At 45.4% G+C, this 15,719-nt stretch overlaps 1 protein-coding gene across 1 annotated transcript in view; it reads right to left on the reverse strand.

The window, feature by feature from the left end:
* Window positions 1-1,022: 1,022 nt before the first annotated feature.
* LOC119462856 (uncharacterized) overlaps window positions 1,023-15,719 on the reverse strand; it is a 170,436-nt gene continuing 155,739 nt past the window's right edge. Inside the window, exon 6 of the mRNA XM_037724068.2 lies at window positions 1,023-1,086. Coding sequence (XP_037579996.2) covers window positions 1,076-1,086 — 11 coding nt within the window. The 3' untranslated portion in view covers window positions 1,023-1,075. The remainder of the gene's footprint in view (window positions 1,087-15,719) is intronic.

Here is a 15,719-nt window from a genome sequence, read left to right on the forward strand (position 1 = left end):
CACATCTTCTGCATCGAACGGCTAATGCGTTTGTGCCGTGTTCCGAACTGATTAAAAGCACAGCACATGATGTTGTACGCCCATTGAGTGAATTTCTCATCAAAGAGGTTCATTGAAAAACGGCACATCCCGTGCAGCACATACCCAGCGGCACATAAACAGTAGGACAAGCACAGTTTCACATAACCGGTAGTCCTAGTGGCACGAAGAGCAACACAGCAGCAATGAACTCACATTCACTGCGCTTGGCATCCCAGCCAACCATTAAATGTTACCCCAAATTTAGATACAAAAGTTTCTATCCTTCCGGCAAAACAGATTCTCCATAGGCCATCTACAAGGTAACGTGTAGCAGCGTACTTTCAAGTACCCTTGACCCTAATGAGCATGTTACGTCAACGGCACTGTACTTCAAAAAAACATCAAGGCCTCATATTGGTGTTCAATATAGAATCAGTTGTCTCTTTTTAAAAAATAAAGCTTTCTGTGTACACGAGTACACGAGTGTACATATAATACGTCGGAAGCAAGTGCTGGTCATATAGGACGTGAACAGTTAACTCAGGATGATAAGCTATATCGTTCATTTTCTGGCTTTGGTTTTATACCACATAGGGAAGAATTTCATACCGGCAAATTGCTTTTAAATACTAAAATATTTCTGACACACACAGTTCAGCGCCATAGGAAGCGGCATTGGTCTCGCAAATATGTGAAGAATTTGCTCTGTAGTGAGCTGGGTTCGCCGCATTTCTTTTACCAACTTAGCTGATTGATTTCCGGCGTCTTATCTGTTATTCTGAAGACAAGAACACCCGTTAAATAAAAGTGCATAAACCGGGTGTAACAGCATAAAGAAAAGCATGAAGAAGCAAAAATTTCTTTCTTTTCATGTGAGAGCTTTAAATCTTCTATGACTGCATGCATACACGTAGACACAATAGCGCCCACATGCTTGAACTAATTGCTACTATGGATGGCTACTGAGCAACTACCGCACACTTCTTGTCGAAACAGACGCGTACGCATTGAATCCTTTTATTATTCTCTTTCTCCTCAAGATGCGTTGAGTGCGTCACACGCAACCTTCTTGTGACAGCAAAACTCCTTCAGGGCATGCTGCCTTGTACCCTTGAGCGCATTTCTTCGGGTAGTTGTCCTTTATTGCTTCGTCCACCCACAAGATGCACTCTGCATGCAAACAGAAAATTCAGCGATGAGTGAATGCACTGATGGCACCAAGTTTACTTGGCACCGAAAACTAGCGGCGACATAATAAAGTTCGGCAGGTGTTACACTCCTGTAATCCAACGAGGCGATATCCTGCTGCATCTTTGGTAATACATGAAGTTACACAATCGGGGTTAGACTTCCTTGTAAGACATATTGACATTAGGTTATACAATCATATTGACATATTGACATTAACAGTCTAGCCCCGATTATACAATCGGGGCTAGACTTCTTGCAAGACATAACAAGCTGCAATGGGAAGTACACGTGTGACACTGAGGCGACCTCCTGAGCGCCCATATATAAGCCCTTAACGTAGTACCGAAGGTGCAGCGCGTTAGTGAACGCACTAGCCCACACCTTTAGTCAGCGAGATGGCTCCGACGTGACGTGGGCAATTACGCACGCACTAGGCACACCTTTAGTAAGCCAGAACCGTGGAGCAGCTGTGGCTTCAGGGAGCCGTTCTCGTATCGCACGCCTCAGGTTCGGGTTCGATTCCTAACGAGACCGAAATGTACCACATTTTCGTTTCAAAACCACTAACTTACATTGTTTAGAGGAACCTCCCTGAGAAATGTCATGCCAATCCGAGCCTTTTTTGTGACATCGGCCATTTTTCGTCGCGGCGCAGTTTCGCCAAGGTCACCCCCAAGGGCACCGCCAGCATAGAAACCTAAGGCTTTCGCGTTAAAAATAAACTTGAGGCATTTAACGTCGCAAAACACTGTGGCTGGTTATCTGATGAAGTAATTTTGGCCATTTGGCGTTCTCTGTAGTGCATCCAATTGATAATACCAGCCGCGACACCTGTGGCTATATGGCATTATGCTTCTCAGCTCGAGGTCGCCCTTCCGACACCGGCCACAGGGGTCGCATTTTTATGGGGACGTACGAGGGGCGATGCACTTGCGCTCGTTTACTTATATTTAGGCGTACGTTTTAAGAACCAGGGTGGTCAAAACTGGTCCAGACAACCCCAATACGGAATCAAATTGTGGTCTTGGCACGTAAAGCCGCAGCATTTATTTAATAACGAATGCGCTACAGACGAGCGTTCTTTCTTTCCTTCTCTATGGGAATTTGGCTGTCGCTGCGGGAGCGAACTCGCGACCTCGCTTCTCAGCAGTGCAATACAGTCTACACTAAAGCAGCGGTGCTTTAATATATTGTGTACAAATATATACGTGAAAAAGAATGTCCAAACAGGAAGAAGTGTCCTTTTTAATATTGCTTTATTTTATTGCATAATTTCCATTACTGCATACTGCAGCCGCAATTGAGAATAGACAGCACTAAGTGGCGATCTAGATCAGGCGGCTTTACTGCTGGTACATTTAGCGATGAATAGTATACGTCAATGAATTGTTCAGTGAAATATGGCAAACGCAAGATGCGCATGCAACATAAATTATTATGTAGGATAATGCGTGTAATAACTGCAGTCCATAGACTACGTTGTACGTAAGTAGTACTACAATATTTATTTTTAATTTGGTGCATCAATTGATGCATCAATTAGCGTTTCTGTTTGGTCTGCAATTTTCAGGAGAGTTGATTCGAGTCTTGAATGTAGGAAACTTGGCTGGGTGTGTTGTGGGTAACGCCCCATATACTTCCAGAATAACGAAAATGTGGAGACAATTATTTTCCTGAGTCGCACTTTTTTTTTTTCGAGAATGTCTTTTTTTTTCTTGATGTCAGCTGTGACTTTGCAAGGAATACAAGGCTTGGAATTTTGCAAGGCTTGGAATTTATATATCGACAACGCGACAAACGCCTCTGTCGAACGCTCGTCATGACGCACGGACGCAGACAGACGTCCGTCCGTCTTTCTGTCTGTCTGTCTGTCTGTCTGTCTGTCTGTCTGTGTCTTTTATTTATTTATTTATTCATTTATTTATTTATTTACTTATTTATTTCTTATTTATTTATTTATTTATTTATTTATTTATCTATCTATCTAGCCTCCTATGTCGTGGTCGTATCTTCAACTGCGTATATATCAGAATAGGCATGGGGCGGCATGATATGCACGCATACATAACATGGATGACATGTCTTGACATCAATGACTTACCATATTTGTAATGTCATGACACAAATGATATGAATGACATGATGCTGTCGTTGAGGAACACGAGAACAAGGTGAAAACATGAGCCATACTTTCGTCAAGTGGACTTGTCTTTTTTAAGGCGGCATATTCTCTCCGCGGTACAGTATATGCCACACGAGAACAAGGTGAAAGCAGGAGCCAACGTTTAGACTAGTGGACTTGTCTTTTTCAAGGCGACATATGCTCTCCGCGGCAAAACTGCGCTATGCTCTCCTTGGCACAACTGTGCCGAGGAGAGCACATGTCGCCTTGAAAAAGACAAGTCCACTTGTCGAAACGTTGGCTCCTGCTTTCTCCTTGTTCTCGTGTTGGTCATCTTCTTCAGTTTCCATCTCCCGCATTCCCGGTGTTTTCCCTGGATGGTGTCGTGGTCGTTTCAGTCAGTATATATCAGGATACCAATGAAATGCAAGCATGACCTTATTGCATGTCAAAACTTTCATGACATAAATTACAAGACGAGCAAGTACAAGTCGTGTCATGGCATCACATGCTTGTCGTTGCATATATGTCATGATGTAAATGGTGTGAATGACAGGATGCTGTCGTAGTCGTTTCTTTAACTTTATAAATATCTAGATATGAATAACATGACATGGGTGCTTGACCTGACATGAATGCATGACATAAATGGCATCACATGAATGACATGTGTTTCATGACATGAAGGTCATGATTTGCATGAACATATCGTTCCGGGTCATTGCTGTCATGTCATGCACGCTTGTCTCCACACATAGCCTCATACATATGCAGTTAAACAAATGACCACGGCGCCATCACATCATGTCTGTCATTTGTCTCATTCATGACAATCACTTCCTGACATGCATATCAAGTCAATCATGTCATGAATATCCTAATAACTTCTTCGAAAACAGAACATACATGAATGAAAATCACATGATGACATGAATGTCATAAATGAGATAAATACAATGAATTTAATGAGATGACATGCGTCTGTAGCATTAATAGCGTGTCGTGCCAGTAATGTCATAAAATAATTGTCATAAATCCCATGGTCTGTATGTGAAGGCATGGCATGATTCCTATAAATATCATCGCATGCCTGACAAGAATGAGATAAATTCATGTCATGCATGGATGCCTGCACGGCATGACCTTACCGTGACAACAGTTTAAGCCGACCCTGAGGACCAAGTTGTCTACTAGCTTGGGCCGATTACTATATGCTCGTGTTCGTGATGCCATATTAGTCGACGAATCGTTATTCCAGCTTCATAATACGACTCTCGCTTCTGATTCTCGTGTGCTATCTGCGCTCTAGCAAGGAGGCACACTTAAAAAGACCCCTGTATCTCGGCAGCGGAAGCCCAGGTAGTGGTTGCGTCCGTTCAAACAGCGATTGCAATCCTATTTTCCCACGAACCCTGATTTCCAAGAGCCGGACAGCAACTCGCCGCCTCCTCGTTCCCACTAATGTTCATTCTGGACTTTCACGACCCTTGTCGTCGTTACCGGGCGGCCTAATCAAACTTTTAGGCGTGTTCTTTCCCGGTGCAAATAGTGTCCGAATACGACAACGCTGCATCGAATTACACTGTGGCGGCGTCATCACGGCTCGGCCAAGGCAAGCCGCTGCACCACGCTACTCGTACAAATGGCTATGACATGGGCTTCAGGTTGTGCTATAGTATCGCCATCTAATCCCCCGTTTGTGTCCTTTAAGTGATACCGCGTGCTGCCGTCATTGAGCGTGTCTTATCCACCTCGCACCTCCATGCCGCTCGTATCGCATCAATTCGATCGTTGGTGGAAATTATGCAATCATTGTTACCGTCGTCGTCGTCGTCGTCCTGCTGGCGTCACCCATTTGCACTTGCTGTTAATCTAGTTCTCTCTACACACACAAATCGTGAATTTACAGAACCACATTGGCCAACCTGGTAACGCTTTGCGGAACCACAAACAATGCTGCATAGCCAGCTGCCTGCAAAATGCTTGGCATAGAGTCAAATCGCACAGTGCGTCGGATCTGCACCATTTTTATCAATAAACAGGAACAGATTAGGCGATCGGTGACCTGGATAAACAAAAAAGCTGGTTTTAAAGAGAGCGAGAAAACAAAAGTAGCTCATCATACATCATTAGGCGTACTATGCCAAAGTAAAGTTTTTTTTTTTTTTTTGTAGTGTACATTGCCGTCGTAAATGACACGTCGTCGGGTGGGTAAATATAAAAAATTCACTCCAATAATTCAAGTGATAACCAAAGTCTAGAAGCTACAATCGACGCTGGTACACAAACTTCAGCAACTATAGCTCATGATGCCAAATTTCAAGAGAAACTGGGGCTTACTGAAACTGGAGCTTATTGCCAATGCATAGATGTACAGATCATTTCATATATGAATAGGAGCGTGTTGTTTATCGATATAAAGGACACCATAATCAGAGCTCGCAGAAGGTGAGAATAATAATAATTTTACATTATCGAGATCGCGACAATGATATTTGTAAATCCTACGTCGGAAGATCAAAATTTTGGAAGTGTTTATCTTGTTACCGGTTATACATTTTCAGCCATAAGTTCCTTAGCCGATGTTGCTATACATTTCAGTATCTAGCCGTATCTGAGTATTGTTGCTATCCTTGCCTTTGCTCTTTTTAAATGGCGTTGGAGACTTTAATTCTATCGAAGAATAGTATATTTAGGTTTGGGACATTTCGTTGTCTAATGGGAAATAAAGAGGTGGGCCTACCAACTAATACCTAACTAATACTTCTGCGTTGATACGCTGGATGCGTGAAATGATTGTTTAAGCACGCATCACTTCGGTGTTTCATGCAAACAGTTTCCATCCAGCTCTCTGGAGATTTCAAAATCTATTTTTCTAACTTTTGTGACAGCCACACTTTGGAGCGTCATTCTGTTTTGTTTCCTAATATATCGTACATTTATGTTGATGTGGTACTAAAACTCAGATGAATGAGTAAAATATGTCCGGCACGGGATTAGAAAGAAGATTTTGCGTGCAAGATTAGGTCAACGCAAGCTTCGCAAGCACCACAATATTTCTGAAAAATACGACCTATTTCCGTCTAATCGGGCTATATTTAGTTGTGCAAGCTCTCTAGGCTTCTAGTGAAATAAATAGGTTGAAAGCGATCTGCTGCAAGCAGAACTGCACCCGATTTCTCTATTAAGTTACGAAAATGTACACAAGATTATCTCACGACTTTTGGGGTCACCAGTTTTCAGAACGAAGCAGGTCTTCTCAACAGCGAAGGGTAGAGTAGCCACGAATGGGTGCTCAGGATCTGAAAAATAAGTAATTGGCTTAACTCCAATGGAGGCTTCAACCATGCAGGCGACATCATTTTACTGATTTGCAGGTTGTCAGAGAGCTTTCACATTCTGGAAAAATGCTGTAATATTTGGCAGCGCATCTGCATGGATACTAACCAGAAAAACTAGTTTCCGTTAGCGTGAAAGATATCATCTACGGGAACGCGATGTTCATATGTTCATTTAACCCTCACTAAGCTTTATATTACGTTGAAGATATCGCAGACCAATTATAGATAAAATAATTAACTTGGCGAAATTTTGCGTAGGCAGGCCCACACAAACAATGCTTTTTTTTCGTATCATTCGAGCAAAGTGTTAGGTTTATATCTGTCTATGTGTGCACCAGTGGTCATAAATTTTAACGCACTAGCGTTAAGAGCCCCGTGTCGCATAAAATCCGGTGTCAGCGTCGGCGTAGATGTTGGCGTGCGTGGCGGAAAAAAATTGTGTGTGGCTTAGCTCGGCTATGCCAGGATATACGTAGCGTTAGCAAAGGTTCAGCTGAAGGTCCGAGTCGCACTGGCGCTTTCGCTGAGTTTCACAGTATATTCAGTCGATCGGCGAGCCTTGACGTCATCGACGGCGTTTTGTTGTTGCTGCAGGGGTGGTCGGGCACGTCGCTCAGCCTCCTGGCGACGCCGCTTTGCTAGACGTTCGTCCCTTTGCTCCAGTGTCTCCGCAGCACGTTTAGCCTTCTTCTGTTCATTCCTCCTACGCTCAACCGCTAATTGCCAGGCAACTACTTCGGGATCCGATGAGTCAAGCTTCTCCGTTCTGCGCTGTTGAGCAGCATTTGCGCTCTCCTTCTCCATGGCTATACCACACTGGCAAACGCCAGTCAGAAGCGCAGCGGCTCCAGCGCAGTGTCAGACGGCGACTGCACAGCGAGCGCACCGGCGCCAGCGCGTCTACCACGGCTACGACGCCACTCCTCTGGAATGCGCAGACCGGCGGCGGTGAGCCGCGGCGGCGGCGGCGGCGGCGGCGGCGGAGTGCGCGAGAGGTGCCGGCTGCGGTGGCTGCGGTGCGCAAGCCATGTGACATCACTGATCCTTGCGCATGCGCAGCACGGCTCTTGATGTGCCGCGCGAAACGGGCTTGGCTAGGCCAGTGTAGCTAACGCTACAAAAATAATCCCGAACCACCTCGACCACGCAGGCTCTAAGCGTGGCGCAAAGTGTTAGTGCAGGAGAAAAATCACGCCGAACCACTCCGACCGCGCAGGCCCTCCGCGTGGTGCAAGATCTTAGTGAACAAAAATTGAATTTCTCAAAGTGAAATTTGTCAGAAAAATGGCAATGTACAACTTTACTGCAACCTACAGACATGGTGCCCTTAGTCTGTTATTTGAATATACGAGAAAACATAATTCTCTTACGAGGAACATAATTCTCTTACGCCTTTAAGAGTGGAACGCGACAGAATCTTAAACGCGAAGCTTAAGCGTCCTCCAATTCTTAAAGGATGCTGAAGCACTGTATAGCCCCATTACGCGAAAATCCGTAGTAGTCGGTGGCGTGATCGAGTTATGATACCGAAAATGACCGATGGCGTCATTATCATCAGCCTATATTTATATCCACTGCAGGCCGAAGGCCTCTCCCTGCGAGCTTCAATTACCCCTGTCTTGCGCTAGCTGATTCCAACTTGCGCCTGCGTATTTTCTAACTTCCTCACCCGACCTAGTGTTCTGCCGTCCTCGAATGCGCTTCCCTTCTCTTGGCATCCATTCTGTAGCTCTAATGGTTCACCGGTTATCCATCCTACGCATTACATGACCCGCCAAGATCCATTTTTTTCTCGTAACTTCAGTTAGAATATCGGCTATCCCAGTTTTCTCTGATCCACACCGCTCTCTCCCTGTCTCTTCACGTTATGCCTAACATGTTTCGTTTCATCACTCTTTGTGCGGTCCTTAACTTGTTCTCGAGCTTCTTTGTTAACTTCCAAGTTTCTTCCCCCTATGTTAGCTCCGGTAGAATGCAATCATTGTACACTTTTCTTTTCTACGACAGTGGTATGCCCCCATCAGGATATGGCAACGCCTACCCTATGCACTCCAACGCAATTTTATTGTTTTGTAAATATCTTTCTCATAATCAGGGTCCCCTGTGAGTAACTGACCTATAAAAACGTACTCTTTTACAGACTCTATAGGCTGGCTGGCGATCGTAAATTCTTGTTCCCTTGCTAGGCCATTGCACATTATCTTTTCTTCTGCATATTCACCTTCAACCCCACTCTTACACTTTATCGGTTAAGTTCCTCAATCATTTGTTGTGATTCGTCTCCATTGTTGCTGAATAGGACAATGTCATCTGCAAACCGAAGGTTGCTGCGATATTCGCCGTTGATTCTAACTCCTAAGCTTTTCAAGTCTAAGAGCTTGAATACATCTTCTAAGCAAGCAGTGAATAACACTGGAGAGATTGTGTATCCTTGCCTAACTCCTTTATCTATAGGTAACTTTCCACTTTTCTTGTCGAAAACCAATGTAGCTGTGGAATCCTTGTAGATATTTCCGCAGATATTCACGTATGCCTCCTATGCTCCTTGATTACGCAATGCCTCTATGACTGCTTGTATCTCAACTTAATCAAATGCCTTTTCATAATCTATTGTTAGCATATCGCTACCGCCCTCCCTCGGCAAGCGCTCTTTATGTAGTGAGTTAGTGGGCCTAACTGAAAATAAGACTTACGTAGCAAATGTCGGCTGGTCGGTGAAAGAAGAAGACGTGTGTCAATGCTTGTGTGAGTTCGCCTGTGTGGCGTAGTGCTCGCCTATGTGGTAAAGTCAGCCTGTGTGGCTATGTAACTTTTATTCTAATAAATCATTCCTCTTTTACTACGCTTTGTGCCTGCATCACCGACGGCAAGACAACACTATGAAAACCATATAAAGAACTTTATTGTACTCCGCAGATTTCCCGATTACCTGATTGATGACATGGATGTGATCCATTGTAGAATACCCCTTCCTGAAGCCAGCCTTTTCTCTTGGTTGAGTGGACTGTTACCCTGATTCTATTGGAAACTATCTTGGTGAATATTTTATACAGCACTGAAACCAAGCGAATGGGCCTATAATTTTTTTCAATTTTCTAACGTCTCTCTTCTTATGGATTAGTATAATGTTGGCATTCTTCCAGTTCTCTGGTATGCTCGAAGTCGTGAGCCATTGCTTATAAAGGGCCGCAAGCTTTTCAAACTTGATATCTCTTCCGTCTTTTATTAAATCGACCGCTATTCTATCTTCTCCAGCAGGTTTTCCCCGAGTCATATCTTGCAAGGCCCTTCTAACTTCATCGCTAGTTATACAAGGAGCCTCTGTATCCTGGTCATGATAACTTCGAATGAGAATTGCATAGCTGCTCTGGCATTGTACTGGTCATTATAGAATTATTCCGCTTCTTTTACAATGTCATCAAAATTGTTCATGGCATAAATGATGGCCGATAGCATACAGAGTAAAAAGACGTCAAATATTTTTGGAGGACGCTTATGCTTTACCATTAAGGGTGGAACACGATAGCATTCGAAAATCTCTGACTGCTTTTCACGCTTCCCGGCAACTGCAGCTTATGTACCCGTATTGTTTGCCGGGAAACGCTGACGGCGACCGCTATGCACTAAAGCGAGCTTTGTGGTCGAAACGCGGCCTCTTGCGTGGGCCGATCCCGCAGGTAGTGCACAGCCGCGCCAAAAAAATGCCATCGTTTGCGGGTTCCTGTTGTTCTTTCGCAATATTTATATTGACGTCCGAGAATATTTGACATAAAACGCATGTGCTGTCGGTGTTTTGTTTCATTAAATTTGTTTATTGGCTGTCATTCTAAAATTCCAAGTAATAACTTTGTCAAGACTGTGAAACAAGGTATCAGCAACTTCAGTAAAAATGGCTCCGGCTTAAGTCAGCTAAGCCTAGATATGCAAAGCCAAAAAAGCTTGGTTTAGCCTGGTTAAGTCATGGTTTCACTTGGTTAAGCTTTGATTTAGCTGTAATTATGATACTTAGGTATACACTCATCGTTAAGCCAGGTATGATGGCTGTGCCTTGGTCGGCGGCTTGACATGATTGTGATTAGGCTGGCATTCCGGACTGTCCAGTGAAGCAGCTCGCCGGGTGATATCCACGAGGTGGTCACACGCCGCTTGCCGACGACGGCTCAGAGCCTCCCGCTCCTGCGCAACGCTCAGAGAAGACGTCCCGGCCTCGCTGTCAGCCATGGCGAAGCTCGTACTGGCTTGGCGAGCGCGGCGCTCCTCTTAGCCAGGCGCGCGGCGAGTCATGTGGTCAGGTGGCGACCCAGCTGCGGAGAGCGCATTCACCAAGCCGGCGGCGAAGCTCGGCACGGCGAGTCACGTGATGCATTGCCAAGGTTACGGAGCAGCTGCGGTCAAATGAAGGTCAAACTGCTGGCGACGGCGAAACTCGGCGCGACTAGGTTAGTAAAGGAAGGAAGGAAGGAAGGAGGAATAGGTGGAAAGACAGGTAGGCTAGCCAGTTCTCAGACCGGCTGGCTACCCTCTGCTCGGGAAAAGGCAGCAAGGGGAATAAAAGATAATAGAAAAGAGATGTTAAAATAATGTAAAGAAGAGCACAAAAAATTTAGAATACGGCACTGCTTAGTGTCTGTCTCTGAGACCAGTTCTCCGCAATAAGCGCAACACCGCTTTCAAAGCCTTCTGTGCTGAGGACGCTCTCGACCCGTGTCCCAGGATCCTTTCCATCAAGTTCATCTAACACTCTTGAAAGTTCTTTCCTGGGTGCACTGAAGCGGGGACACTCACAGAGAAGGTGGTCGATTGCTTCCTCGCAGCCACAGTTGTCGCATGTAGCGCTGTAGGTTATTCCTATCCGAAATGAGTAGTTATTCGTAAAGGCCACGCCAAGCCACAAGCGGCCCCGAAGCGTCTCCTCAGCTCTAGCTATTCCTTACTGAAGACGGAGCTGTAGATTCGGATCCAAGTTGTGGAGACGAGCGTTGGTAAATTCCGTCGAGTTACACTGTGCAAGTGTAAGTTTACGTGCGAGCGAATGAAGCCTTGTAGCTGTGTCTGTTCTGGATAGGGGTATGGCAGCACAGCGAAGACTATCATGGGCAGATCGGGCGACCTCATCTGCTAGGTCGTGTCCGTAGATATCGCAATGGCCCGGTATCCACTGATACGCTATGTCGTGTTTTTTTTTCTCCATTGCGTGATGATGAAGAAGTCTTATGTCAGCGACTAATTGTTCATTCGATCCATGACGATATGGCGACACAATGCACTGGAGTACGGCCTTGGAGTCGGAGAAGATTAAACATGCCTGAGACGGTTCTTCAATCAAGCACTATAGGACAGCACGGAGGGCGGCGAGTTCCGCAGCCGTCAATGATGTAAAATGCGACGTCTTGAATTTTATGGTGACGGACTTCGTGGGAACAACCACTGCTCCTGCTGAGCTTGCCGAAGAAACTGAACCATCCGTGTAAATATGAAGGCGTCCGCTGCGTTTCTCATGCAGGAACAGTAGTGTGGCTTGTTGTAGGGCGAAATATGACGGCTTCGTTTTGTTTGTATTACAGGAATGCTCAGGAGTGCTTCGAGGGGATGTAGGCACCAGAACGGTAATGGTGGTCTTGCTGCAGGCGTGAAGTTCGATGGAAGCACTGCACGATGCGACGCGATAATATCGCATAACGCAGATTGTAGCCTAGAAGTAGGAAGTGAGACGTGGTGGTGTGATGGAATCCGGGCGAAATTCTAGACGCGCATTCTTAAGGCATCGACGCAAATATATGTGGTAATTGGGTGACCGCGCGCGATCACGACAGTCGCTGCTAAAGATGCACATCTCGGAAGGCCAAGGCATATCCTCAGTGCTATCTCTCTCTCCCCTTTTCCCTTCCCTCAGTGTATGGGTATCCAACCGGGCTCAGTCCTGTTTAACCTCCCTGCCTTTCATTAAAACATTTTCTCTCTCTCTCTCTCTCTCGCTCAGTGCTTGAGCTCGAATCGACTGGAGGACGTGTACGTTTGTTCTTTGGGTCCTGCCCAGCACAGGTAAGCTGCAGCGCATGAACCCGAGAAAGAGTGCAGTATAAAGTTGAAGCATCGCTCGTACAGATGCACCCCACGATTTTCCCGCAAGAAATCTTAGCACGTGGGTGACCATGGTGCGTCTCTTTCTTTTTGTAGGCAATATGAGGGCTCCAGGACAGGTCGCGATCTATTATTACTCCCAAAAAGCGATTGGTCTTCTTATAACTAATAGGTAAGTAAAGCTTTCGCTTTAATATATGGTGTGGCAATATAACACGTATATACCACTAGTCATATAGGAAGGCGTGGCTAAACCTAAGCTATACCTGTACCTATAAATATACCTAAATATACACGGATATTTTCGCTCACGGACAACTTCCACCGACGCCAACACCGACAGCAGATTTTCTGCGACACGCGGCCTTTAACGCTACTGTATTGATAACATTAATAACCAAATGAACGCCACTGAGTGGTCTTTCGACTTGTGAACCCCTCGTGGACAAGCGAGCACGCTGAGACGCTTGGCACTTCTTGATTTGGCCTTGGCGAGGCGCTGTTAGAATGCAAGCGACAACTTGCGCGGTCAAGGAACGTGGGGAAATGAACATTTCACGAAAGGTAATATACTGCTCTCACATTCGCACGCGTAAGCAGCCTTAAGTGTCTTTAAAATTTTTTTTCTTTAACTGATAGACAAACAAACCATTGCGCGGGAGTAGCCTATTGAGTACTGTGTTGCTTAAACTACCTCTTGCGCAATATGAAGAAAGCAGAGCCCTCAGAAATGACTAATCAATAGAAATTACTCACCGCTGGAAGCAACATCATTTACTATATCAGGCGAATCTCCTTTGGATATATAGATGGTGAAGGACCTGTAATAAGAGACAAGAAGGAGCTTAAGTTGAAGTGTACAGGTCATGTTTCCCCTCTACGACCCACGTTCCCGGCGATTTCTTTATTACTTCGCGGATGCAGGTCCTGCAATGTTTATGGCAAAGATTAAAGCGCCACCGTCGATGCTGCCCTTCACCGTGACGACATTGTGCACGTAAACAGCAGTTAAAACGACGAATCCATGCCTAAAACATTTACCGCATGAGCGCGGGTTTTCTGAAGGTCACGCCCAGACTTTCGTTTCACGCAAACTACGTCATCACAAGATATGGCCTAACAATGGGGCACTATTCTCCGGCGATAACTATCGGAGGTAGTTTCACTTTCATGATACTTTGCGTGATTGGGTGCCCGACGCGTTAACGTGTAAATCCGGCAGCGTTTGTAGGGTTGTGTGGAGCTCCGCAGGTGCGCACAACGCCAACAATGTTGTCAGCCGTACTTTGACTCGTCCGATGTCATGTCTGACGAAATCTTGCGAAACCGTAAATATCCCTGCATGTGATTCCTCGAGAATACTGCGCAACGTCAGCATACATATATCGAGTCGGCATAGACAAATAGCTATCAGTAGTACATTTGCAGATATACCAGTTAACGGATCCGTTTTCTGCGAAATAGCGAAACAAAACAAAAAGCTACCTAAATGTTATGTTGTCGTGACGATGAAAAAAACCAACACTGCCAAAGGTGTGAGTTAGGAAGTTCAGAGGACATTTTAGCTCTGGCTAAACTCTGCATACTCAAGTACTTGCGAAACGGAGAAATGGTTTTCTGAGTTAACCCCTTGACCAATTTTATTGACATTGCTTGCATTTCTAGAGAAAAAAAAGGCATACACTAGTGATTGTACAAAGCATAGGTTTGATTAGGACATACATTTTTTTATAAAATGTGCTGAACATTGGTAAGTTGAAAAAAGAAAAGCCGGCAATTTACAAATTCGCGCCTCTGCACCTAAAACATATTGAAATTCTGTAATGTCAACCTGCTAGAGCAACTAAAGTGGACACATTTCCTTGATTAATTTGCAGCTTGCGTGGATTTCTTACTTCGTGTTGCAAGAGTTTTGCAAAAGTCATACTCACAAATTAGTGATATATTTAACATCGGTTTGTTCGCTTACATGTATCATTAAGCGCAGTTTCCTGAATTGTGACATTGTCTTTTATTGCCCAGTGATAGTTAAAACCTTCATAGTTTCGTGTTTCTCAATTTTGTAATTTTTCACAATCTTCATAAAGAATCGATGGCCAACATAAAAGCTACAGAAATTCTGGGAATTGTTTACTAATACGTAGGCATTGTTCGGCTCGGCACTACATTTGCCTTTCCTTACTTGCTTTTCCTAGCTTATGTGCATGCGTCTATCCATGGCCTCTCCGGTGGCAAAGAATGCTCACAAGCTGGCTGAAGCAGGGTGGAAGCTACGAATGGGCGCGGCGGTGGTGTCCTGGCGCAGCGCCAAATAAGCTGCTCGCTGCACATTCTGTTCTTCCGTTTTGTTGTATTGTTGTGTATTGTTGTGTGCACTGATGTAATTTAAGACTGACTAGGAGGCCTTCGCCTTGATTATATTGAGCTCATTGGCTTAAGTATTGCAATTTGTTTTTAACAGCGAAGCTGTTTAAGCTGGAGGTAGTCCACTGGTGTACGCCCTAAATGCGGGCCGATCCTGAAGGTTGTGCAGAAAGGGTCCAAGTGCAATGGCACATACGCCTGTGAACCAGCGAAGCTGTTTAGGCTCGAGGATGGTCCGTCGAGTGTGCGCCGCAAAACCTCCACTTTGCGATGACATCACCATGCGTCGCTTAGCAACTCTTCGCCCTAGCTGCATGAGCCGTGACGCCATCGTGAGCGTGGCATCGCCTCGCCTTAGCTTTGCCAAGCCGTCATCGCGCCGTGCGGAGTGGTTGCCGCGGCTGCGCAGAGGCGAAGCTAATCCGTGACGTCACTGCGCCGACGCACAGGATAAATAGGCTCCGTGTCGTCGCCGCGGCGACACAAAAGCGCCGTTGTCTCCCTGCCGAGTACATCGCCGTGAAGATGGGGCAGCCGAAGAACAGCGTCACTCCCGAAGGAGGAGGAGGCGCGGAGCGGAAGTCACCACGCCGCTACTC

This window comes from Dermacentor silvarum, chromosome 8 (genome assembly GCF_013339745.2).
Source record: "Dermacentor silvarum isolate Dsil-2018 chromosome 8, BIME_Dsil_1.4, whole genome shotgun sequence".
In the NCBI taxonomy this organism is placed as follows: domain Eukaryota; kingdom Metazoa; phylum Arthropoda; class Arachnida; order Ixodida; family Ixodidae; genus Dermacentor; species Dermacentor silvarum.